Consider the following 27,784-nt stretch of genomic DNA (forward strand, 5'->3'; position numbering starts at 1 on the left):
CCCTTTAGGAAGGTCCTGGAGGGAACAGGTATAGAGATATAGGTACAACCAATGCATAGGTAAATGTAGTTGACTTCTACATGCAGGAAATATCTAAGTATGAGGGCCCTTTCAGTACATTAGGTATGAATACAGCATTATATATGCTCTTTCTTGCCACAGTGAAATCAAAAATATAATACCAATCGCACTTCACATTTGAGGGTTGAGTGAATACTTATTTTTTACAATCTATCACTAATACTTCTCATTACAAGGAAAGAGAATGATAGCAAAAATGGAATTTCTTTATTTTCCATGATAAAAAACTGACATAACCTTAAATCTATTATGCATATGTATAACTCCAACCTACACCATACTTAATAAAAAAAAAAGGTAAGGTGCTTTGGTCCATTAATGAATAACTTCCATATTTATAAAACTAAAATCAATAAGACATATTAGTGGTACTATTTCTACCAAAAATTACCCCATACCTGCATATGATTGAATATTTTTTCTCCAACTTACCTAAATATCAAATTATGTCAACTGCAGTAAACAATTTCAGGTACATCTTCCTAACAATATCACATATACCCCTTCCAACACTCAAAACATGGTGACTCATACACAATCTTCCCTAAACATTTCAACTACCTACTATCTACACTTTCTCGACCTAATAGCAATGCTTAGATCAAACGCTAAGGAATTTTTTATGTTCACTTGGCTATCATATAATGCACACACCTATTGCTTGCTAAATCAGAACGTGATAAAAGAATCATGGTTGGCTATGCTTGTAAACTCATGGGAAAAGTCCCAAAAATGCATGAAATACACAAAAAGGTATAACTGAAAATATAAAAAATATATAATATAAACAATAACATTCATAAAGGACAGTGTGGTTTTATATACTTGTAGAAGACCATCAAATGGCATTGCACTGTGAAAAGAATAAAAATAACTTATAATGTAAAGAAATAACTTTCTACAATGAAAATTAACATTTACCAATAGCAACTGGTCAACTACATCTTGCCACTATAGTAAATACTAGACCTGCTTTGACTAACATCATAACAGTAAGCAAATAAAAATCTATTTACATTCAAAGAATCAAAACTAACATATGAAAAGGGATTAGGGGTGGAAACTTGTTACCATCTACTTCTAAACATTCTAACATAGCATACGAGGGAACAATAACAAAAATATTCAACGAATTCTGCAATTTAGTTTGTCATACAAGGAAAGCGTTTACCTTCTTGTACAAGGAGATACGAAACAACTAAGATGAAAGAATAAAACTGCCAGGTGAGGTAGCAATCCTGACAAGTTATGTAAGTGAAAGGAAAGTGAAAGCTAGAAAGAACAAAAGAAAATAGCAAGATTTTTACCTTTATCTTAGAATGTGTCACACACCATTACGTGGGGATCCACTGTAACTGCATTTGGGATAAGTAAACCACAAACAAGACAGAAACTAAAGCAGGGAATTCTTCCTTCAGCCTGATAGATATTTTTCCAGGTTGGTACTTGCATCAACGTGAGTTACCAAATTTCGTCTCCAAAATAAGTAGCATCAACAAAGGTAAAGCTTTTTAAACACAATCACTAATGTCACCAGATATACATTCCTATATACTGCAAGGTCTTTTGCAGTCTTTTGATTAAATGCAATTAAATTATCCTGATATATTCTAAGCACAGCTCTTTACCACAAAATATGCTAAAACAATATTAATAACTAATTAATATTCCATATTATCTAATAAATAATGCAACATCTACACCAGGGAATTAGGCATCTCTGCCCACAGCAGCCTGTAGGCTTGAGATTTGGAACCTCAGACCTGCAGAATTACTTCCCAAAGAAGGTGCATGTAGGTACTTCATCTACCCATGTAAATGATGACACACAGTTGAAGATATTATAGACAATTTTTCTGAGAAAAATAATACATTGTCACTGGTTCTTTAAATATACAACCTACATTAAGACGGGGAACTATTTATAAGTGAAACTTGTAAAATTCAAGTATAACTAAGAGCTGAAATTCAAAATAGTAGAGAAAGTCCAGAAGCAATGAAAGCATGTATACTGCAGCAAAATGGGTTACCAAATATAAGTTGTAAGAACCATATAGCTGTTTAGAATATGCATGAGTCATCTCCTGGATACTGGAGAGGCACATGAATACCCTAGTGCAGTATACTGGAATGACTGCTTCCTTGCCATGCAGTGCATTCATCAGGCTACCATACATGCTGGCTAACAACAAATTTTCTTTTGAATTAATGCACAGTAGTTACTACTCAATGCAAATATCTTATATAACTTCATTCAACCACTCCAACTTGCCTAACTCCTTCCTTCAATCCTTCCTAAATCAAAAATCCTATAGTACAAGCACTCACAAGACAACTTTCATAAAACTTGGTTTTAACAACAACCACTAAACAATATCTCGTACAACTGAAGTTCAAATAGGAGCACTTTGGCACAAAATGAAAGTAAGTTCAACCATAACATCACTCCCTTAAAAATCTAACCACTCTACTCTGTTCCAAAAATACATAGCCTTGGAAAAATGTTAGCTTTAAGTTTCCTGAAAACTCACAGCTAGGTCAGGTAAATGAGAAAGTCACTTGATAATTTACATTACAAAAGATTGGCAAAGTTATAGCTTACAACTATATTGCTGACCCAGTTTACACACTTCATATATTCAAAATATCATTACTTGTTCACTTGTCTTAAAATTGAATTGTTTAGATTACACTATCATAATAACAAGGTCATCAACATGTTGAAAAAAAAAAAAAGATTATCACAAATAACCAGCATCGTATCTAACAACAGCTTTCAGTCTACACCATTCATGATATACACTTCTATTTTTAACGAAATTCCTAAAATACCAATTCAGTTATGTTCCTTGAAATTTCTTAAAACAAGTTTCATCTCTGTGCCCTGTAAAGTACTCAGCTGTACAGTAAACTCACATTTAAGTTCACTACCTTCTTCAGCACTCACAGAAGGCTTAAACTAAATTCTACATTCAACTCAAATGCATATTCAGTTAAGTTACTAAATTATAAATTCACCTCATATGCATACCCAGTTATATGTTAAAAGTTGCAAGTGATATGTGTAACTTATACATTTAAAGTACCAGCACTAACAAGGAGGTATACATATGTATATCAGATAGGATTCCTTGTTTTAATGAAAAAGTGGATTTATCACCCATCTATCTACGTTACTTCCACCCCCAACAGAACAAGTAAATAATTCTAACACATATGGAGGTTACCTAAGAACTCTTAACATTTACATCAGTACTATATGAATATATTACACCAAAATGTTTACGTCTCCTATTCATCACACTCACTCCACAATAATATCATAACCTCAACTTTTACTAAAAGTGACCAGTCCTATATACACATTGTAAATAATCCCCTGCTAACCCTTCCCAGATGTGGGGTTAAAAACTTTTCATTGGTTTTGAATGCAAGGTACAACCACAAGGATATAATACCTATTCTGGTTTTGGTAAAGGTCAAAGATGAAAGAGGTACATGTATCTATTTCTGACTGCATCGTTCGATAGTCAAAGTAGCAAACTGAAGATCAATCCTGTCTGAAATAATTGTGGTACCTACCTGCTTTTCAATTCTTAAGTGAACTGCTTTAGTCTAACAGGAGTCATCAAGTTTACAAGAAAATAGAACAGAAAAAAGAGAATAACCAATGCAAAATACATTACAAAGGCCCCCAAATGAGAATGGTGGTGCCTTAATGACATGGGAAACTAATACTAAATTAGATGAAAAAAATATTTCTAAACTATCATTATATCTTAACACAGTGAAGCCGTCTGACAAGAAGGATAACATTTAAAGCTATCAACTTTCATAACGTTCCAAAAGGAAGAAGTCAAAGATAATTCTAATAACATTTGATACACCTAAAATGAATTTCATGCTTTAACTTTATTTAGCTTAGGAGGTTTCAGAAATCCTACTTTCCGTAGATATCTGACAATAAAAGGTGTTGCAGTCAGAGTTGTGGCAATACGGACTGGTGCAAATACCTTATGGACAGCATATGCAACCACAAATGTTGCAGCTCCTGCAGCTCTTTTAGTATTCAAATCTACATCACCCTCACTCACACTCTCAGCTGCAGATATATGTACTTGTGCTACTTCTGTCAGATCACTCTGCTGCAGGTCTGCCTTATCTGTAGCTTCACCAACAGCTTCCCCTCCTGTTCCATCCACTGTGGCTGTTACCTCCCCATCTCCTGCAACAGCTCCTTCAGTCAACTTCCCTATGTTGATACCCAAACTCTTGATCACACCTGTCATGTCTACTCCACTGCAAAAAGAAAAAAGTATATGAGTACTTCTGTGATTTAATATAATACAAATTTAAGACATTAGCCTTTATCTTGACAAAAGGTACCACTGATACCATCAAAAAAAAGTCTTCTCTTACAGTGGTCACCTTACAATGACCCAGTCAATTAGCACTTATCAATCATGAGGCGAGTTAACTGGAATCTAATAATTTCCCTCCACATTAGTTTGGCAAGCTATTATTTAGTACACCCAGCCATCTACAGCAGTAGCAAAGCCTGCTGCAACCAACATACCAATCAGTTCCTTAGTACAGACCATACCAATTAAACAAACTGGCAACTGGAGTGTGTAAGTTTGCAGGTGTGTCTGTGTGATTTGTGAGCTTTTCTGGTAAATAAAGAATTCACTGCAAAACAAGTTTTTTGTACCTGATGATGAGTTATGCAAAATCAATCAATTTCACAACCCATCTTTATTAGAATACCCCATCTGCCAGAGGTTTCACCATGAGGAAAAAGTTACCTCTGGCAAGATTATATCACTGGGAGTGCAGTCTTGTCAAAGAACTTCTAACATCAGAGAAGTCAAAATTTCTCCACTACTGGAAGTAGCACACCTTTGTACTGCAAAAGCCTCTTGAAAGATATCCTGAATAATACTAGGACTCTTTCTTAGAGAGAGCTCTTGAGGTTATCATGAATAAATAAATAAATCAATAAGCTGTGTAGAATGACAAAAGGTGAGAGCAAATGACATGAGGGGAGTGGGTGAGGAATGGGATGTATTTAGAGAAGCAGTGATGGCATGTGCAAAAGATGAAAGTGGCATGAGAAAGATGGGAGGTGGGCAGATTAGAAAGGGTAGTGAGTGGTGGGATGTAGTGGTAAAGTTCTTAGTGAAAGAGAAAAGAGAAGCATTTGTATGATACTTAGAAGGAAGGAGTGCAAATGACAGGGAGATGTATAAAAGAAAGCAGCAGAAGGTCAAGAGGAAGGTGCAAGGGGTTGAAAAAACAGACAAATGAGAGTTGGATCGAGAGAGTATCATTAAACTGTAAGGAGGATAAAAAAATGTTTTGGAGGGAGGGAAATAACATGCAAAAGACAAGAGAAAAAATGGGAACATCAGTGGAGAGGGCAATGGGGAAAGTCATAACAGGTAGTGATGAAGTAAGAAGATGGAATGAGTATTTTGAAGGTTTGTTCAATGTGTTTGATGATAGAGTGGCAGATGTAGGGTGTTTTGGTTGGGTTGGAGTGCAAAGTGAAAACGTCGGTGAGAATGGTCTGGTAAAGAGAGAAGAGGTGGTGAAAGCTGTGCGTTAGATGAAATCCGGCAAGACCACAGATTTGGATGGTATTGCAGCTGAATTTATCAAGAAAAGGGGTGACTGTGTTGTTGGTTGGTTGGTAAAGACATTCAGCATCTGTGTGGATCATGGTGAAGTGCCTGGGGAATGGCAAAATGCATGTAAAGTGCCACTGTACAAAGGCAAATGGATAAGGGTGAGTGTTCAAACTACAGAGGTATATGTTTGTTGAGTATCACTAAAAAATTGTATGGAAGGGTACTGATTGAGAGGGTGAAAGCATGTACAGAGCATCAGATTGGGGTGGAGCAGTGTGCTTTCAGAACTTATGGAGGATGAGTGGATCAAGCGTTTGCTTTGAAGAATGTATGAGAAATATTCAGAAAAACATATGGATCTGTACGTGGCATTATGGACCTGGAGAAGGCATATGATAGGGAATACCTGGTTTAAAAAGAGAGATATACATAGGTATACGTATGTAAGTAGGAGAGATGGCCAGAGAGTGTTATTGGATTAGGTGTTAATTGACTGGCGCATGAAAGAAAGACTTCTGGATGTTAATGTGCTGCAAGGGGCAACTGGAGGGATGTCTGATCATTATCTTGTGGAGGCAAAGGTGAAGATATGTAGAGGTTTTCAGAAAAGAAGAGAGAATGTTGAGGTGAAGAGAGTGGTGACAGTAAGTGACCATGGAAAGGAGACTTGTGTGAGAAAGTACTAGAAGACATTGTGTGCAAAATGGAAAAAGGTGAGAACATATGATGTAAGGGGAGTGAGGGAGGAATGGGATGTATTTAGGGAAGCAGTGATGGCTTCCACAAAAGATGCATGTGGCATGAGAAAGGTGGGAGGTGGGCAGATTAGAAAGGGTAGCGAGTGGTGGGATGAAGAAGTAAGATTGTTAGTGAAAGAGAAGAGAGGCATTTGGGCGATTTTTGCAGGGAAAAAAAGCAAATGACTGGGAGATGTATAAGAGAAAGAGGCAAAAGGTGAAGAAGAGGGCAAATGAGAGTTGGGGTGAGAGAGTATCATTAAATTTTAGGCAGAATAAAAGATGTTTTGGAAGGAGGTAAATAAAAAGCATAAGAAAAAAGAGCAAATGGGAACATCGGTGAAGGGGGCAAATGGGAAGGTAATAACAATTAGTGGTGATGTGAGAGGAAGATGGAGTGAGTATTTGGAAGGTTTGTTGAATGTGTTTAATGATAAGAATTGCAGATATATGGCGTTTTGATCGAGGTGGTGTGCGAAGTGAGAGGGTCAGGGAGAATGATTTGGTAAACAAAGAAGAGGTAGTGAATGCTTTGGGGAAGATGAAAGCCAGCAAGGTGGCAGGTTTCGATGGTATTGCTGTTGAATTTATGCAAAAAAAGGGTGACTGTGTTGTTGGCTGGTTGGTGAGGATATTCAATGTATGTATGGTTCATGGTGAAGTGCCTGAGGATTGGCAGAATGCGTGCATAGTGCCATTGCACAAAGGCAAAGGGGATAAAGGTGAGTGTTCAAATTAGAGAGGTATAAGTTTGTTGAGTATTCCTGGGAAATTATATGGGTGGGTATTGATTGAGAGGGTCAAGGCATGTACAGAGCATCATATTGGGGAAGAGCAGTGTGGTTTCAGAAGTGGTAGAGGTTGTGTGGATCAGGTGTTTGCTTTGAAGAATGTATGTGAGAAATACTTAGAAAAACAAATGGATTTGTATGTAGTATTTATGGATCTGGAGAAGGCATATGTTGGAGTTGATAGGGATGCTCTGTGGGAGGTAAGTTGTTAGAAGCAGTGAAAAGTTTTTAGCGAGGATGTAAGGCATGTTTACGAGTAGGAAGAGAGGAAAGTGATTGGTTCCCAATGAATGTTGGCTTGCGGCAGGGGTGCATGATGTCTCCATGGTTGTTTAGTTTGTTTATGGTGAATGCAACAGTTTCGGAGAAAGGGGTAAGTATGCAGTCTGTTGTGGATGAGAGGGCTTAGGAAGCCAGTCAGTTGTTGGTCGTTGATGATACAGCACTGGTGGCTGATTCAGGTGAGAAACTGCATTAGTTGGTGACTGAGTTTGGTAAAGTGTGTGAAAGAAGAAAGCTGAGAGTAAATGTGAATAAGAGCAAGGTTATTAAGTTCAGTAGGGTTAAGGGACAAGTCAATTGGGAGGTAAGTTTGAATGGAGAAAAACTGGAGGAAGTGAAGTGTTTTAGATATCTGGAAGTGGATTTGACAGCGGATGGAACCATGGAAGTGGAAGTGAGTCACAAGGTGAGGGAGGGGGCGAAGGTTCTGGGAGCGTTGAAGAATGTGTGGAAGGCGAGAAATTTATCTTGGAGAGCAAAAAAGGGTATGTTTGAAGAAATAGTGGTTCCAACAATGTCATATGGTTGTGAGGCATGGGCTATAGATAGGGTTGTGCAGAGGAGGTTGGATGTATTGGAAATGAGATGTTTGAGGACAATATGTGGTGTGAGGTGGTTTGATCGATTAAGTAATGAAAGGGTAAGAGAGGTGTGTGGTAATAAAAAGTGTGGTTGAGAGCAAAGGAGGGTTTACTGAAATGGTTTGATCACATGGAAAAAATGAGTGAGGAGAATTGACAATGAAAATATATGTGTCAGAGGTGGAGGGAACGAAAAGTGGGAGACCAATAGGTGAAAGGATAGAGTGAAAAAGATTTTGAACAATCGGGGCCTGAACATACAGGAGGGTGAAAGGTGTGCAAACAATGGAGTCAATTGGAACGATGTGGTATACCAGGGTCAACGTGCTGTCAATGGATTGAACCAGGGCATGTGAAATGTCTCGGGTAAACCATGGAAAGTGTTGTGAGGCCTGGATGTGGAAAGGGAGCTGTGGTTTCGGTGCATTACACATGAAAGCTAGAGACTGAATGTGAACAAATGTGGCCTTTGTTGTCTTTTCCTAGCGCTACCTCGGCGTATGTGGGGGAGGGGGTGCCACTTCATGTGGGGAGGGGTGGCAGCAGGAATGGATGAAGGCAGCATGTATGAATATGTACATGTGTATATATGTATATGTCTGTGAATGCATATGTATGTATACATTGAAATGTATAGGTATGTATATGTGAGTGTGTGGGTGTTTATGTATATAAAAGTGTATGTGGGTGGGTTGGGCCATTCTTTTGTCTGTCTGCTTGCGCTACCTCGCTAATGCGGGAGACAGCGACAAAGTATAATAATATAATAATATTCTCTTTTCCTACCCTTTCATTACTTATCCAATCAAACCATCTCACATCACACATTGTCCTCAAACATTTCATTTCCAACACATCCACCCTCCTCCGTACAGCCCTATCTATAGCCTATGCCTTGCAACCATTTAATAATGCTGGAGCTATCATTTTATCAAACATACCCATTTTTGCTCTCTAAGATAACACTTTCTCCTTCCACACATTCTTCATTGCTCTCAGAACCTTTGCTCCCTCCCCCACTCTGTGACTCACTTTCATGGTTCCATTCACTGCTATGTCCTCTCCCAAATATCTAAAACACTTCACTTCCTCCAATTTTTTTCCATTCAAACTTACATCCCAACTAACTTGTCCCTCAATCCTGCTGAACCTATTAACCATGCTCTTATTCACACATTTTTTTATTTCTAATTGGGGAATGTTGGTTAGTTATATAGAGTGGTTAGGGTGGGATGGGCCTAGTGCTGTTGTATAGAACTTAGTACCAAGCATATTGAGATGGGACTGTATTGGAAAGCTGTTGGTTTCATTGTGAAGGTGTTGAGTGTCTGTAGTTGCCAAGCATCAGTAATTATTCTGACTGCACTTTAAAGGTTTGTAGCTATGTAATATTCGTTTTTGAGAAGGTGGACGACTAAGCAGGTGAAGTATAGTTTGAAGTGGAGCATGTGTACTGTTTATACAGGATCTTTCTTTCATACATGTTCACCAATGCTAAAGTAGCACTAAGAACAGACTAAAAGCTGGGCTCTTTTGCTCACATCCACCAAATGCACCAAAATTAGAGCCCCCTATCCATACTCAAACACTACAGACCTTTTTGTGATTACCCTTATCCACTTCATATGTCCTGGCTTTACTCATTGACAACATGTCATTCCCTGTAAAGCAAAATGCTCCAATTCACTCTATTAATTGCACACCTCCTGTGTGTTCAGGCCCCGAGCTTTCGAAACAACTTCATCCTTCCTTCCTTCCGTCTTAAGGCTTAAAAGTGGCACTGGAGTTTCACCAGTCATGGAAGCTCTTTTGCCAAGACCAACACCTTAAGGGAGTTCCTGAAGGCAATAGGCATCAGTGATATATATGGATAATATAGATAAATATTTCTTACATACATCTAGATAACAAAACTCTGAAACACCAAATTTCCTTGTGATCCAAGCAAACAATTTCAGTGTGCTATCCTAGATCCCAGACCTGTAGATTTCCATTTATCTCTCTAAAAGGCTGTCAGTGCACTAATAATGGGAAACTTTCTTTTAAAAACGTGACTGATTCATATTAATTTGTTCATTAACTATAAAACAAATAAGCATCATGATTTAATGATGTCGGATCCTAGCATAATTCCGGCCTTCAATCTAAAATCTGATGGACTGACTTCTTTTGCCCAGGAAAGGCCTACTGTAAAAGTTATGGACATGCCTCTCTATTCATACTGCAAAACAAGAGATGGTCCATCCCATCAAAATCAAACTTCATACTGACCTTACACATTACCACCACCCCACTTCGCTTTTAACTGTACCCACTAATTTCTTACTCAGTCTTGTCAAGCCTTTTCATTTGAATAGGAATACATTCTTTTTACATGTTTAGTTTTCTTAGTGTAAACAAAATGTAGCTGCTTCACACAACATAGCTAAAAGATTATGCAAAATTCATCAACAAATACTTCACTCCCTAATGTACACTCTTGACATCTAAAAGTGTAGAAACAGTCAGAAAGTGAAATAGTGAGAAACTTCTGCATGTTACACCTGCCAAAAACAAAGTACACTTGGTAAAAAAAAGTATTGGTGCACAATGCGTGAAACATTATGATACACAGTCCAATGGATACTGAGAAATTTGTGTCCAATTTGCTACACACTGGCAGCCCTGATGTCAGTAGGGTGCCATAATAGATACTAGCAACAAATCCTGTCAAATATTTTGGGTACGTCATCAAATCCACTGTGCAGTTGTGTTTTGGTGAACATCAAGCTGCCAGGCAATACCACAAACAATGTAGCCCTCATTATGGTGGGTGACAACAGCTCTGTGTGTTTCATGTGAGGTTTCCATCATGATTTACATGACTATGACATAAGGGGCCAACAATGACAATGTTAGCTCTGCCAAAGTGGCATCTTCCATAAGTCAAGTAATAAAACTAAGGTTTTGCAAAGTTCACTATGTGGTTCAATCCTGAGACCCAATCACAGCCAGGCATAGTAAACCTATTACATCAGGAGCCAGTCAAATCATTAGGGAAGGCATCGGAACCATTATGCACCGATACTTTTTTACTCTGTGTACATGACAGAGACAATAACAGACATCTGTATCCTGTATGATTCCTCTAGCTATACAGTGGAGCAGCTCAATATACCATATCAAACTCATTAATATGTAAATCTAACATATGGAAGGCATGCATACAAATGTGAAAAACAAACATGCATTTCTCACCTAGACACCAGCAGGTAGCATATCCCTAGGGAGGCCAATGAGATTGCAACATGGAACACAATAACTGTAGTTCCATATTCTTTTACAGCTCGCTGCAATTTCTGTCTGGATGTCAGCTGGGTCTTTGGATTCTCTTTGGACCTGCCTTCACTGGACTGACTGTCTTGAGTGCTGCAGACCGCACACTTGTGAAAAAATCTGCTACAACCCACTGACCCTCTAGTACACAAATATCTGTCACATGCTGAAACATTGTTAGAAAAGAGGCAGACATTGTTAGAACTGGTGGGAAGCCTCAAACTGTTTAAATAATCTAATCTACCACCACCACACCAGGTCATCAGTCCTCTGCGATTAAGTCCACTCAGTCTCGACACAGTAAAGCATCTCAGAGGGGATCTGATTTCCAAACTGCCAAGGGATATGTGGGCAGTACCTGGGTTCTTCTTTGAGGTAATGGCGAAATGATGGTGGTCGTGAAGATCACCTGAGACATACTTGTCATCCTGGGCCCACTGACCACCTGGCATATTAAGATGCACTGGGTACTTCCCTGTAATTTCAAAGGGCTTTGGAACATTCGTCTGCATCACCTGAAAATATACAAAAATAAAAATAGTACTTTCCAAAGAATAAACTAAACTCCAAAATATCTTAACAAAAGCTCCAAGACAAATTAATTACATGCACATATACATTAACATATCTATATTATACTTGATCACCGTTTCCTGCATCATGAGATAGTGCCAGGAAACAAAGAAAGACGCATCCACTCATATACGCACATATATACATACATGCACATACATATAAATACATATACATAACAACATATGTGGTGTGAGGTGGTTTTGATGGAGTAAGTAATGACAGGGTAAGACAGCTGTATGGTAATAAAGAGTGTGGTTGAGATAGCAGAAGAGGGTGTACTGAAATGGTTTGGTCACATGGAGAGAATGAATGAGGAAAGATTGACAAAGAGGGATATATGTGTCAGTGGTAGAGGGAACGAGAAGTGGGAGACCAAATTGGAGGTGGAAGGATGGAGTGAAAAAGATTTTGAGCGATCGGGGCCTGAACATATAGGAGGGTGAAAGGCATGCAAGGAATAGAGTGAATATAAATGATGTGGTATACCAGGGTCGACATGCTGCCCACGGATTGAACCAGGGCATGTGAAGCATCTGGGGTAAACCATGGAAAGTTTTGTGGGCCTGCATGTGGAAAGGGAGCTGTGGTTTCGGTACATTACACATGACAGCTAGAGACTAAGTGTGAACAAATGTGGCCTTTGTTGTCTTTTCCTAGCGCTACTCGCATGCGCATGGGGGAAGTGGGGTGCTAATCCATGTGTGGCAGGATGGCGACAAGAATGGATGAAGGCAGCAAGTATGAATATGTATTTATTATATCTATTATACTTTGTCACCGTTTCCCATGTTAGTGAGGTAGCACAAGGAAACAGACGAAAGAATGGCCCAACCACCCACATACACATGTGCATACATACACATCCACACACGCCCTATACATCTAAACATATACATATATATACACACACAGACATATACATATATACACATGTACATAATTCATACTGTATTCCCTTATTCATTCCCATTCTCACCACGCCACACATGAAATGACATCCCCCTCCCCTGCAATTCCTTCCAAACCCACTGCCTTGCCGGCTTTCATTTTCCGCAAAGCTTTTACTAACTCTTCACTGTTTACCAAATCATTCTCCCTAACCCTCTTACTTTGCACACGAGTACAGATCTACCATACAGTCTTATTTAACATGTGTTTTACATACTGCAGCAATGGGTTAACAACTGCCATTTCCACACTACATCTCAAAAATATCATTTCTCTATCTGTCACTGTGTCATCCACATCCAAACTCTTAAAAATCTATCTGCACTACAGACAATGTACTAGATATTCCATTACTGGATGCTGGATTACTGGATGTTTCACATTCAAACATAAAAAGAATTTACCACAGGTGACAAGCTGCCATGCATGCAGGCCCTCACTCTTTTTGGTCATCAATTCCTCAGAGCTCTTGTAACCTCAATACCTATCTGAACCCTTTCAAGTCTCATCTGTCACTCATCCATCCTTCCTAAAAACAGTAACTAATATTTGAAATTGGCAAACCTCTCACCAACCAATTACATATGACATGTCTCCAGAGATGGCCAGAGAGCGTTATTGGATTACGTGTTAATTGACAGGCGTGCGAAAGAGAGACTTTTGGATGTTAATGTGCTGAGAGGTGCAACTGGAGGGATGTCTGATCATTATCTTGTGGAGGCTAAGGTGAAGATTAGTATGGGTTTTCAGAAAAGAGGAGTGAATGTTGAGGTGAAGAAGGTGGTGAGAGTAAGTGAGCTTGGGAAGGAGACCTGTGTGGGGAAGTACCAGGAGAGACTGTGTACAGAATGGAAAAAGGTGAGAACAATGGAAGTAAGGGGAGTGGGGGAGGAATGGGATGTATTTAGGGAATCAGTGATGGATTGCGCAAAAGATGCTTGTGGCATGAGAAGAGTGGGAGGTGGGCTGTTTAGAAAGGGTAGTGAGTGGTGGGATGAAGAAGTAAGAGTATTAGTGAAAGAGAAGAGAGAGGCATTTGGACGATTTTTGCAGGGAAAAAATGCAATTGAGTGGGAGAAGTATAAAAGAAAGAGACAGGAGGTCAAGAGAAAGGTGCAAGAGGTGAAAAAAAGGGCAAATGAGAGTTGGGGTGAGAGTCTATCAGTAAATTTTAGGGAGAATAAAAAGATGTTCTGGAAGGAGGTAAATAGGGTGCGTAAGACAAGGGAGCAAATGGGAACTTCAGTGAAGGGCGTAAATGGGGAGGTGATAACAAGTAGTGGTGATGTGAGAAGGAGATGGAATGAGTATTTTGAAGGTTTGTTGAATGTGTCTGATGACAGAGTGGCAGATATAGGGTGTTTTGGTCGAGGTGGTGTGCAAAGTGAGAGGGTTAGGGAAAATGATTTGGTAAACAGAGAAGAGGTAGTAAAAGCTTTGCGGAAGATGAAAGCCGGCAAGGCAGCAGGTTTGGATGGTATTGCAGTGGAATTTATTAAAAAAGGGGGTGACTGTATTGTTGACTGGTTGGTAAGGTTATTTAATGTATGTATGACTCATGGTGAGGTGCCTGAGGATTGGCGGAATGCGTGCATAGTGCCATTGTACAAAGGCAAAGGGGATAAGAGTGAGTGCTCAAATTACAGAGGTATAAGTTTGTTGAGTATTCCTGGTAAATTATATGGGAGGGTATTGATTGAGAGGGTGAAGGCATGTACAGAGCATCAGATTGGGGAAGAGCAGTGCGGTTTCAGAAGTGGTAGAGGATGTGTGGATCAGGTGTTTGCTTTGAAGAATGTATGTGAGAAATACTTAGAAAAGCAAATGGATTTGTATGTAGCATTTATGGATCTGGAGAAGGCATATGATAGAGTTGATAGAGATGCTCTGTGGAAGGTATTAAGAATATATGGTGTGGGAGGCAAGTTGTTAGAAGCAGTGAAAAGTTTTTATCGAGGATGTAAGGCATGTGTACGTGTAGGAAGAGAGGAAAGTGATTGGTTCTCAGTGAATGTAGGTTTGCGGCAGGGGTGTGTGATGTCTCCATGGTTGTTTAATTTGTTTATGGATGGGGTTGTTAGGGAGGTAAATGCAAAAGTCCTGGAAAGAGGGGCAAGTATGAAGTCTGTTGGGGATGAGAGAGCTTGGGAAGTGAGTCAGTTGTTGTTCGCTGATGATACAGCGCTGGTGGCTGATTCATGTGAGAAACTGCAGAAGCTGGTGACTGAGTTTGGTAAAGTGTGTGGAAGAAGAAAGTTAAGAGTAAATGTGAATAAGAGCAAGGTTATTAGGTACAGTAGGGTTGAGGGTCAAGTCAATTGGGAGGTGAGTTTGAATGGAGAAAAACTGGAGGAAGTGAAGTGTTTTAGATATCTGGGAGTGGATCTGTCAGCGGATGGAACCATGGAAGCGGAAGTGGATCATAGGGTGGGGGAGGGGGCGAAAATTTTGGGAGCCTTGAAAAATGTGTGGAAGTCGAGAACATTATCTCGGAAAGCAAAAATGGGTATGTTTGAAGGAATAGTGGTTCCAACAATGTTGTATGGTTGCGAGGCGTGGGCTATGGATAGAGTTGTGCGCAGGAGGATGGATGTGCTGGAAATGAGATGTTTGAGGACAATGTGTGGTGTGAGGTGGTTTGATCGAGTAAGTAACATAAGGGTAAGAGAGATGTGTGGAAATAAAAAGAGCGTGGTTGAGAGAGCAGAAGAGGGTGTTTTGAAATGGTTTGGGCACATGGAGAGAATGAGTGAGGAAAGATTGACCAAGAGGATATATGTGTCGGAGGTGGAGGGAACGAGGAGAAGAGGGAGACCAAATTGGAGGTGGAAAGATGGAGTGAAAAAGATTTTGTGTGATCGGGGCCTGAACATGCAGGAGGGTGAAAGTAGGGCAAGGAATAGAGTGAATTGGAGCGATGTGGTATACAGGGGTTGACGTGCTGTCAGTGGATTGAATCAAGGCATGTGAAGCGTCTGGGGTAAACCATGGAAAGCTGTGTAGGTATGTATATTTGCGTGTGTGGACGTGTGTATGTACATGTGTATGGGGGGGGGGGGCCATTTCTTTTGTCTGTTTCCTTGCGCTACCTCGCAAACGCGGGAGACAGCGACAAAGTATAAAAAAAAAAAAAAAAAAAAAAAATGTCTCCATGTCTTCAAATAAAATTTATCAGTACTTACACAGTCTGCTCTTCTTAAGAATTATGAACAGTTCTTTTATAAAAGATCCAGTGCTAGGTTTTGTAAACTAATTTGCCATCAAATGCATACTGCCCGTACTGACTCGCACTGCCATCTTCCTGATTCAGGTTTTTAGTCACAATACTCCTACTGCATTTTCAGCAAATAATTTCCTTGTTACATCATCTACAGAGATATCATAAGAAAAATGATGGCATTAGACATTTTCATCATACTTAAATGAACACTCTACATCTTCTGAAATACTTTATCTTTTATCCTATTTGGAGACATTCACTTCTTAGAGAAGATTCCTTCTCACCATTCTGATCATTTATATCAATAAAACTATAGACAGTCTTCATGTCCAAAAATGATACACATTAATTTGTTTTGCTAAATTTTCTCATACCAACATCCTCAAGAGTAGAGATAATGTCCAAACAGCTACATCCCTACACATATCTGATATGCTAGCCTTAAGCCTTCCTCTATGAAATCTATATAACTTTCTTGACTACCAATCTCCTACATTTTTGCCCCTACACTTCATATTTTACAAAACAGTGATAAAAATTCTACATCCATCATAAACATCTTAATGCACATAAAAAAAAATAATCTCATTCTCCATCCATTCCTTTGGTGCACTACCCCATCCAATGCTCTTTAATGTATTTTCTGAAATCAAATGTGTACCATCCTAGCTCCTCCCCTCAACATCTCATCTAAAACATGGTATAATCTAGGTATAATCTAATCAGCTTCACCATGATCAATCTTTCAAAATGTCTACATATCACGCTGTACTTCATCTCCCTTCAATAGTCACCCTTATACTTGTACTTTCTCAATTCCTTTAATCATCTCCAAACCAAAACCCTTCCCTTATACATTTTAGAGCCTAAACAAACCCACAATCATGTTCTCTAAAAGTATTCCATTTCAAAGTGGAAAATTCATTGCATCTATAGAGTCATCTGGGATGATGTCCATCTTCAATACTTTCACACAGCACAAAACATTTATGCTACTTGATCCAATCCAATAAAGGCTTTGAAAAAATAACTCACTGAGGAAAGAGAGACAGTGATGCTTGAATCATAAACATCAATGCGGGAGTCAACAGGATGTGTTGCACTGTTGAAGGTGCCTGCTTGTGAGCCCTGGTTTCCCATGAACCCTGAGCCAAACAAACTGCCCACTTGGTTTAGCTTGGCAGAGACATCTCGTGTACGACGTGGGGAGAAGCGAGCCTAAAGCAAAAAATTAGAAGGTATACGTACTTATCCTCTTCATAACATTACTATCCATCTTTACCCAAACCACACCCTATCATTCCAGCATTTAACGCATCAGAATTGGAGGGCACAAGAATATTCTTACCAAAAGTTTTCATTTCAAGCAACTAATATCCTTAAATGACAAATTTAGTACACTGAATAAGAACAGTATTCAAAACCTTTAAGTAAAAATTCTGAAAGCGACATTTCATTCATCTCTTGCTTAAACTAAAGCTGCTGCAGAAAAGGTAAATAAATTAAATCATCTACAAAAATATGTAGGAAAAGTAAATTACACAAGATAATTCATAACAGAGAATCATAATCTTCTACCACATTAAATGGTGTTATAACACAGGTGGTTCATAACACAAGGGATATCAACTTTACCTTGTTTTCTTACTTAAGTACAATAAAAGTTCAATATGCACCTATTAACGCTTTGGAAACAAAATCTGCATTTTGGCACCCCGAGTTTAACAACCTTTGGGTGTAGTTTGCGTTATGACTATGGCCATTTAAAAATGATTCCCCTTACACTAGCCATCTACTGTCTTCTCTGAATAATCTAGTGATTTTCCACAGGGATAGGTGCTTCCATTTGGCATGAACAGCAGAGCCTATATATATAAAAAAGGAACCCTTTCCCTTATGCTTCTCCAGCCTACTAAGGGAGAACCCCTTTCTTTTTCCATATCAAATTAGATAAGACATGGACAAAAGAACTTCATGATGTGTTTTGTGAATGTCTGTTGTATACAATCATGCTTTAAGCAACAAAATATGCAATCATATTTGTAACATTTGGCATTACTTGAAATGACTTTCCAAAATTTGTTTACAGCTGATGGCTGTCCCTTTAAATTTTCCCAGTACATTCCTTTAATAATTTTTCTTCCTGTCTTTAGAAAACACATAACCACTTTATGAAATAAAGATGAGGAGACACAAAATCGAAGGCATCAGACACTGAAAGTGAGGAGATTTTGAAACATTCATAGGTATTCAAATGGGAATGGGATTAGTACAGAAGACTAACTTGGCAACTTATTTTTTTTGAATTTCACATTGGCTGACCGTTTTTCTTGGTTCTGGGAGAGTACTCTCAAGGGGCACACACCAACTGATTCTTTCTGCTTTATATTTTGCAGACAATGAAACACATAAAGGAGAAAATATTTCATAAGAGGTTATGCCTACGCAACATTAGTTATCAATTTATAACACAGGTAAAAATAGATTCTACTTTATTCCTTGCAAACTTTTATTTAGCACAAGATGCTCCACAGATATACGTGAATGAGAAATGATGGAAGAGAAGTACAAAAGGTTTGATTAAGTATGTGACAGTAGATGAAAGGGTGAGGACGGTTGTGCTGGATGCTTAAGCTGTGAGAGGATTCTCTGAAGACTGATCATTCTGCAGTTCTTGTGGAGGTGACAATGAGGGAGAAGCGGAGGTATGTTATAGAGAAGAATGGAGAGGTAAAAGTGTTAGCAAGCAAGCAAGATGAATAAAAAAAAAAAAATACAAGGATTATGAAAGAGAAGCAATAGAAACTTTAGATGAAAGTGCATAAATGTAGGATGCATTCATGTGTGAATGAGGTGTTTTAAACGTCTAGAGAAAGCCTGTTAAAGGCTGTAGGATTAGCACTTTGATACAAGGCCATGAGATATAACAAAAAAAGTGGAAATGCATGGTGGAGAGATGAGATTACAAATGCTGTGGAAGAGAAGAAATAAGCATATGGTATATTGCTCAAAAGGAATGTATCTGTGGATGTTTAGCAGAGGAGGAAGGAAGAATATAAGATATGTAAGTTGAATATCAAAAAGCTGATAGAGGAAAGCAAAGAAAGATAGATGAAGATTTTGGAAGAAAGTCCAGGAAAAAGTTTAAGGAAAACAAGAAGCAATACTGGAAGAAGGTGAAAAAAGAAAGAGGTGAATGTATGAGTGAAAATTAAGTGTGTGAATTAAGGACCCTGAGTTGCGGAATCAAAAAGAGGAAGTGAAAGGAAGACAGAAAGAGTATTTCGAAGAAATGATGAATGTGAGAGAAGGTAAGATAACAATTGTTGTATGCACTGGCATGGAGGATGAAATAAAAAGGATACAAGTGCAAGGGCCAACAGCAAAAACAAAGGTAAAAAGGGTGATAATGAAGTTAAAGGTAGTACAAACAAAGGTAAAAAGGGTGATAATGAAGTTAAAGGTAGTAAAGACACCCAGAGTGGATAGAATTAGGGCTGAAATGTTGAGATATGAAAAAACAAGTGTGATAGAGTGGGTGCTTTTGATATTAATTCACCATGGAAGTAGAAAGTTGAGCATGAGGATTAGGTTCAAGCAGTTACTGTTCCTCCATTCAAAAGAAAAGGTGCAAAGAAAGTACATGGCATTATCGGGGAATAAGTCTGTTACATTAGTGGGAGGCTGGAAATCCTTCCCTCCATTCCCTCCAGTTTTTACTTTTCAAAAAAAAAAAAAAAAAAAGAACAGAGAAGGGGGCTAGGAGTGAATTTTCCCTCTTAGGCTCAGTCCTCTAATCTTAACGCTACCTCACTGACATGGAAAATGGCAAATATGTATGCAAAAAGAAAAGAAAGTCTGTTAAGTACACCAAGAAAAGTGTATGCATGAGTGTTGATTGACAGAGTCATGGAGATGACTGAAAGCACAATAAATGAGAAGCAAAAGGGTTCTGTGAAAGGTAAGGGATGTGTTGATCAGATTTTTGTGAAGAGGACGACTGTGGAAGTTTCTAGCGAAAGGTAAGAGGATATATGCATCGTTTATGGATCTGGAAAAAGTGTATATCAGAATCGAATGCTATGCTTTATGGGATTTTTTTTTTTTTTTTTATACTTTGTCGCTGTCTCCCGCGTTTGCGAGGTAGCGCAAGGAAACAGACAAAAGAAATGGCCCAACCCCCCCCCCCCCCATACACATGTATATACATACGTCCACACACGCAAATATACATACCTACACAGCTTTCCATGGTTTACCCCAGACGCCTCACACGCCCTGATTCAATCCACTGACAGCACGTCAACCCCAGTATACCACATCGCTCCAATTCACCCTATTCCTTGCCCTCCTTTCACCCTCCTGCATGTTCAGGCCCCGATCACACAAAATCTTTTTCACTCCATCTTTCCACCTCCAATTTGGTCTCCCTCTTCTCCTCGTTCCCTCCACCTCCGACACATATATCCTCTTGGTCAATCTTTCCTCACTCATTCTCTCCATGTGCCCAAACCACTTCAAAACACCCTCTTCTGCTCTCTCAACCACGCTCTTTTTATTTCCACACATCTCTCTTACCCTTACGTTACTCACTCGATCAAACCACCTCACACCACACATTGTCCTCAAACATCTCATTTCCAGCACATCCATCCTCCTGCGCACAACTCTATCCATAGCCCACGCCTCGCAACCATACAACATTGTTGGAACCACTATTCCTTCAAACATACCCATTTTTGCTTTCCGAGATAATGTTCTCGACTTCCACACATTCTTCAAGGCCCCCAGAATTTTCGCCCCCTCCCCCACCCTATTATCCACTTCCGCTTCCATGGTTCCATCCGCTGACAGATCCACTCCCAGATATCTAAAACACTTCACTTCCTCCAGTTTTTCTCCATTCAAACTCACCTCCCAATTGACTTGACCCTCAACCCTACTGTACCTAAAACCTTGCTCTTATTCACATTTACTCTTAACTTTCTTCTTCCACACACTTTACCAAACTCAGTCACCAGCTTCTGCAGTTTCTCACATGAATCAGCCACCAGCGCTGTATCATCAGCGAACAACAACTGACTCACTTCCCAAGCTCTCTCATCCCCAACAGACTTCATACTTGCCCCTCTTTCCAAAACTCTTGCATTTACCTCCCTAACAACCCCATCCATAAACAAATTGAACAACCATGGAGACATCACACACCCCTGCCGCAAACCTACATTCACTGAGAACCAATCACTTTCCTCTCTTCCTACACGTACACATGCCTTACATCCTCGATAAAAACTTTTCACTGCTTCTAACAACTTGCCTCCCACACCATATATTCTTAATACCTTCCACAGAGCATCTCTATCAACTCTATCATATGCCTTCTCCAGATCCATAAATGCTACATACAAATCCATTTGCTTTTCTAAGTATTTCTCACATACATTCTTCAAAGCAAACACCTGATCCACACAGGATATAAGAGCTAGGGGTACAACTGCTGGAGCAAGGGGGTTCTAGAAAAGGTAAGGGATTCATGGAACAGAATTTTGGGTTAGAAGGAGTGTGAAGTATCTAGCAAAAGATAATATGTATGCAGCTTAGGTGGATCTGGAAAAAGCATATGGCAGAGTTGAGTGGAGTGCTTTATGGGATGTGTTAAAGATATATGGGAATAACTGTTGGATGGTGTAAAGGCCATCTATATAGGAGCAAATGCATGTGTAAGAGTGAATGGAGAGAGGAGCAAAAATCTTGGTATACGGGTGGATGAGGCAGGGATGAGTGACGTCATCATATCTCTACCACATTCCATATCTTCATCACCTTTCCCTATTTTTGCTGTAATCCCTCTAATCATTCTACCCACATGTTTCATACATATTCGCCATTTCCTGCATTCACGAGGTACCATTAAGAACGGAGGACTGAGCATTAGAGGGATTATCCTTACTTGGCCCCCTTCTTCATTCCTTTTTTTGGAAAAGTAAAAACAGGAGGGGAGGATTTCCAGCCCTCTGCTCCCTCCTCTTTTAGTCACCTTCTATGACAGGCAGGGAATATGTGGGAAGTATTCTTTCTCCCCTATCCCCAGGGATTATACATACATACATATATGGGAGGGTATTGATTGAGTGGGTGAAAGCATGTACAGATCATCAGATTGGGGAAGAGCAGTATGGTTTCAGAAGTGGTATAGGATGTATGAATCAGGTGTTTAATTTGAAGAATGTATGTGAGGAATACTTAGAAAAACAGATGGATTTGTATGTAGCATTTATGGATCTGGAGGGGGAATATGATAGAGATGCTATGTGGATGATCTAATAGTGTATGGTGTGGATAGTAAGTGGCTAGAAGCAAAGAAAAGCTTTTAACCAAGGATGTAAGGCATGTGTACGAGTTGGAAGAAAGGAGAGTGATTGGTTCCCAGTGAATATTGGTCTATGGCAGGGTTGTGTAATGTCCCCAAGGTTGCTTAATTTGTTTATGGATGGGGTTGTTAGGGAGGTAAATGCAAGTTTTGGAGAGAGGGGCGAGTATGCAGTTTGCTGGGGATGAGAAAGCCTGGGAAGTGAGCCAGTTGTTGTTCATAGATGATACAGCTCTAGTGGCTGATTTGAAAGAGAAACTGCAGAAGCTGGTGACTGAGTTCGGAAAAGTGTTTGAAGGGAGAAAGTTGAGAGCGAATGTGAATAAGAGCAAGATTCTTAGGTTCAGTAGGGTTGAGGGACAAATTAATAGGGATGTAAGTTTGAATGAAGAAAAATTGGAGGAAGTGAAGTGTTTTAGATATCTAAGATTGGACATATCTGAGAATGGACCCATGGAAGTGGAATGAGTCATATAGGGTGGGGTAGGAGACGGAGGTTTTGGGAACGTTGAAGAGTATGTGGAAGGAGAGAATGTTATCTCAAAGAGCAAAAACAGGTAAGTTTGAAGGAACAGTAGTTCCAACAATGTTATATAATTGCGAGACTATAGATGGGCTATAGATAGGAGGGTGGATGTGTTGAAAATAAAATGCTGGAGGACAGTATGTGGTTTGAGGTGGTTTGATTAAGTAATGAAAGAGTAAGAGAGATGTGTGGAAATAAAGACTGTGGTTGAGAGAGCAGAAGAGGGTGTGTTGAAACGGTTTTGACTTATGGAGAAAATCAGTGTGGAAAGACTGACAAAGAGGATGTAATATTCTTTCTTTCAAACAATTCGCCATTTCCCGCGTTAGCATGGTAGCGTCAAGAACAGAGGACTGGGCCTCTGAGGGAATATCCTCACCTGGCCTCGTTCTCTGTTCCTTCTTTTGGAAAAAAAAAAAAAAAAAAAAAAAAAAAAAAAAATATATATATATATATATATATATATATATATATATATATATATATATATATATATATATATATATATATTTTTTTTTTTTTTTTTTGTCGCTGTCTCCCGCGTTTGCGAGGTAGCGCAAGGAAACAGACGAAAGAAATGGCCCAACCCACCCCCATACACATGTATATACATACATCCACACACGCAAATATACATACCTACACAGCTTTCCATGGTTTACCCCAGACGCTTCACATGCCCTGATTCAATCCACTGGCAGCACGTCAACCCCTGTATACCACATCGCTCCAATTCACTCTATTCCTTGCCCTCCTTTCACCCTCCTGCATGTTCAGGCCCTGATCACACAAAATCTTTTTCACTCCATCTTTCCACCTCCAATTTGGTCTCCCACTTCTCCTCGTTCCCTCCACCTCCGACACATATATCCTCTTGGTCAATCTTTCCTCACTCATTCTCTCCATGTGCCCAAACCATTTCAAAACACCCTCTTCTGCTCTCTCAACCACGCTCTTTCTATTTCCACACATCTCTCTTACCCTTACGTTACTTACTCGATCAAACCACCTCACACCACACATTGTCCTCAAACATCTCATTTCCAGCACATCCATCCTCCTGCGCACCACTCTATCCATAGCCCACGCCTTGCAACCATACAACATTGTTGGAACCACTATTCCTTCAAACATACCCATTTTTGCTTTCCGAGATAATGTTCTCGACTTCCACACGTTCTTCAAGGCTCCCAGAATTTTCGCCCCCTCCCCCACCTTATGATCCACTTCCGCTTCCATGGTTCCATCCGCTGCCAGATCCACTCCCAGATATCTAAAACACTTCACTTCCTCCAGTTTTTCTCCATTCAAACTCACCTCCCAATTGACTTGACCCTCAACCCTACTGTACCTAATAACCTTGCTCTTATTCACATTTACTCTTAGCTTTCTCCTTTCACACACTTTACCAAACTCAGTCACCAGCTTCTGCAGTTTCTCACATGAATCAGCCACCAGCGCTGTAATCATCAGCGAACAACAACTGACTCACTTCCCAAGCTCTCTCATCCCCAACAGACTTCATACTTGCCCCTCTTTCCAAAACTCTTGCATTTTACCCTCCCATAACAACCCCATCCATAAACAAATTAAACAACCATGGAGACATCACACACCCCTGCCGCAAACCTACATTCACTGAGAACCAATCACTTTCCTCTCTCCTACACGTACACATGCCTTACATCCTCGATAAAAACTTTTCACTGCTTCTAACAACTTGCCTCCCACACCATATATTCTTAATACCTTCCACAGATCCCCAAGAGCATCTCTATCAACTCTACCAGATGCCTTCTCCAGATCCATAAATGCTACATACAAATCCTTTGCTTTTCTAATATTTCTCACATACAATTCTTCAAAGCAAACACCTGATCCACACAGGATATAAGAGCTAGGGGTACAACTGCTGGAGCAAGGGGGTTCTAGAAAAGTAAGGGATTCATGAACAGATTTTGGGTTAGAAGGAGTGTGAAGTATCTAAGCAAAAGATAATATGTATGCAGCTTAGGTGATCTGGAAAAAGCATATGGCAGAGTGAGTGGAGTGCTTCTGGATGTGTTAAAGATATATGGGAATAACTGTTGGATGGTGTAAAGGCCTCTAAAAGGAGCAAATGCATATGTGTAAGATTTAAGGAGAGAGGAGCAAAAACTTGGTATAAGGTGGATGAGCAGGGAAGAGTGACGTTCATCATATCTCTACCACATTCCATATCTTCATCACCTTTCCCTATTTTTGCTGTAATCCTCAATCATTCACCACCCATGTTTCTACATATTCGCCATTTCCTGACATACACGAGGTAGCCATTAAGAACGAGGAGACTGAGCATTAGAGGGATTATCCTTACTTGGCCCCCTTCTGCATATCCTTTTTTTGGAAAAGTAAAAACAGGAGGGGAGGATTTCCAGCCCTCTGCACCCCTCCTCTTTAAGTCACCTTCCTAGGACAAGGCAGGGATATTGGGAAGTATTTCTTCTCCCTATCCCAAGGGATTATACAATACATACATATATGGGAGGGTACTTTGTTGAGTGGGGGTGAAAGCATGTACAGATCATCAGATTGGGGAAGAGCAGTATGGTTTCAGAAGGGTATAGGAATGTTAAGAATCAGGTGTATTAATTGAAGAATGTATGTGAGGAATACTTAGAAAAACAGATGATTTGTATGTAGCATTTATGGATCTGGAGGGGGAATATGATAAGATCTCTGTGAGGGATGATCAAATAGTGTATGGTGTGGGATTAGTAAGTGGGCTAAAGCAAAGAAAAGCTTTAAACCAAGGATGTAAGCATGGTGTACGAGTTGGAAGAAAGGAAGTGATTGGTTCCCCGTGATATTGGTCTATGGTGCATGGGTTGCGTAATGTCCCCCAGGTTGCTAAATGTTTTATGGAAGGGGTAGTTAGGGAGGGAAAAATGCAAGTTTGGAGAGAGGCGAGTATGCAGTTTGCTGGGGATGAGAAAGCCCTGGAAGAGAGCCAGTTGTTGTTCATAAAGGATACAGCTCAAGTGGCTGATTTGAAAGAGAAACTGCAGAAGCTGGTGACTGAGTTCGGAAAGTGTTTGAAGGGAGAAAGTTGAGAGCGAATGTGAAGAAGAGCAAGATTCTTAGGTATCAGTAGGGTTGAGGGACAAATTAAATAGGGAATGTAAGTTTGTGAATGACGCAAAATTGGAGAAGTGAAAGTGTTATAATATCTAAGATTGGACCTATCAGAGAATGGCCCATGGAAGTGAATGAGTCATATAGTGTGGGGTAGAGGACGGAGGATTTGGGAACGTTAGAAGAGTATGTGGAAGGAGAGAATGTTTATCTCAAAGAGCAAAAACAGGTAAGTTTGAAGGAACAAGTAGTTCAAACAATGTTAATATAAATTGCGAGGCTATAGATGGCTATAGATAGAGGGTGATTGTTGAAAATAAAATGCGGAGGCAGAATGTGGTTTGAGGTGGTTTGATTAAGTCAAAGAAAGAGTAATGAGAGATGTGTGGAAATAAAGACTGTGGTATGAGAGAGCAGAAGAGGGTGTGTTGAAATACGGTTTTGGACTTATGAGAAAATCAGTGTGTAAAAGACTAGACAAAGAGGATGTAATATTCTTCCTTTCAAATAGTCGCCATTTCCCCCGCATTAGCAGGTAACGTCAAGAACAGAGGACTGGGCCACTGGAGGGAATATCCTCACCTGGCTGTTCCTGTTCCTTCTTATTTGGAAAAAAAAAAAAAAAAAAAAAAAAAAAAAAAAATATATATATATATATATAAATATATATATATAATAGATATCTATATATGAAAATAAAAAAATATATATATTTTTTTTTTTTTTTTTTTGTCGCTGTACTCCCGCGTTGGCGAGGTAGCGCAAGAAACATACCCGAAATGAAATGGCCCAACCCACCCCCATACACCATGTATATACATACTCCACACACACGCAAATATACATACCTACACAGCTTTCCATGTTAACCCCAGACGCTTCACATGCCCTGATTCAACCACTGGCAGCACGTCAACCCCTGTATACCACATCGCTCCAATTACACGCTATTCCTTGCCCTCTCTTCCACCCACCTGCCATGTTCAGAAGAGCCCTGATCACACAAAATCTTTTTCACTCCATCTTTCCACCCCAATTGTCTCCTATTCTCCTCGTTCCCTCACCTCCGACACATAATCCTCACCTTGGTCAATCATTCCTCACTCAATTCTTCTCCATGTGCCCAAACCATTTCAAAACACCCTCCTTCTGCTCTCTCAACCACGGCTCTTTCTATTTCCTACACATCCTCTTACCCTTACTTGACTTACTCGATCAAACCACCTCACTCCACACATTGTCCTCAACACTCATTTCCAGCACATCCATCCTCCTGCCACCCCTCTATCCATAGCCCCACGCCTTGGCAACCATACAACAGTTGTGGAACCACTCATTCCTTCAAACATACCCATTTTTGCTTTTCCGAGATACATGTTCTCGACGTCCACAAAAGTTCTCAAGGCTCCCAAGAAATTTTTCGCCCCCTCCCCCACCTTATGATCCACTTACCCCTTCCAAGGTTCCATCCCTGCCAGATCCACTCCCGAAGATATCTAAAACACTTCACTTCCTCCAGTTTTTCTCCATTCACACACACCTCCCAATTGACTTGACCCTCAACCCTACTGTACCTAATAACCTTGCTCTTATTCACCTTTAACTCTTAGCTT

The 27,784-nt window shown here is 39.7% G+C and overlaps 1 protein-coding gene across 1 annotated transcript in view; it reads right to left on the reverse strand.

Annotated features, from left to right (window-relative positions):
- Positions 1-274: 274 nt before the first annotated feature.
- The window catches only part of LOC139765290 (uncharacterized), a 62,158-nt gene continuing 34,648 nt past the window's right edge, over positions 275-27,784 (reverse strand). The window contains exons 3-5 of the mRNA XM_071692668.1: positions 17,197-17,379; positions 11,340-11,932; positions 275-4,380 (exon numbers count right to left, since the gene is read on the reverse strand). Coding sequence (XP_071548769.1) covers positions 3,981-4,380; positions 11,340-11,932; positions 17,197-17,379 — 1,176 coding nt within the window. The 3' untranslated portion in view covers positions 275-3,980. The remainder of the gene's footprint in view (positions 4,381-11,339; positions 11,933-17,196; positions 17,380-27,784) is intronic.

Source organism: Panulirus ornatus, chromosome 53 (assembly GCF_036320965.1).
Source record: "Panulirus ornatus isolate Po-2019 chromosome 53, ASM3632096v1, whole genome shotgun sequence".
Classification (NCBI taxonomy): domain Eukaryota; kingdom Metazoa; phylum Arthropoda; class Malacostraca; order Decapoda; family Palinuridae; genus Panulirus; species Panulirus ornatus.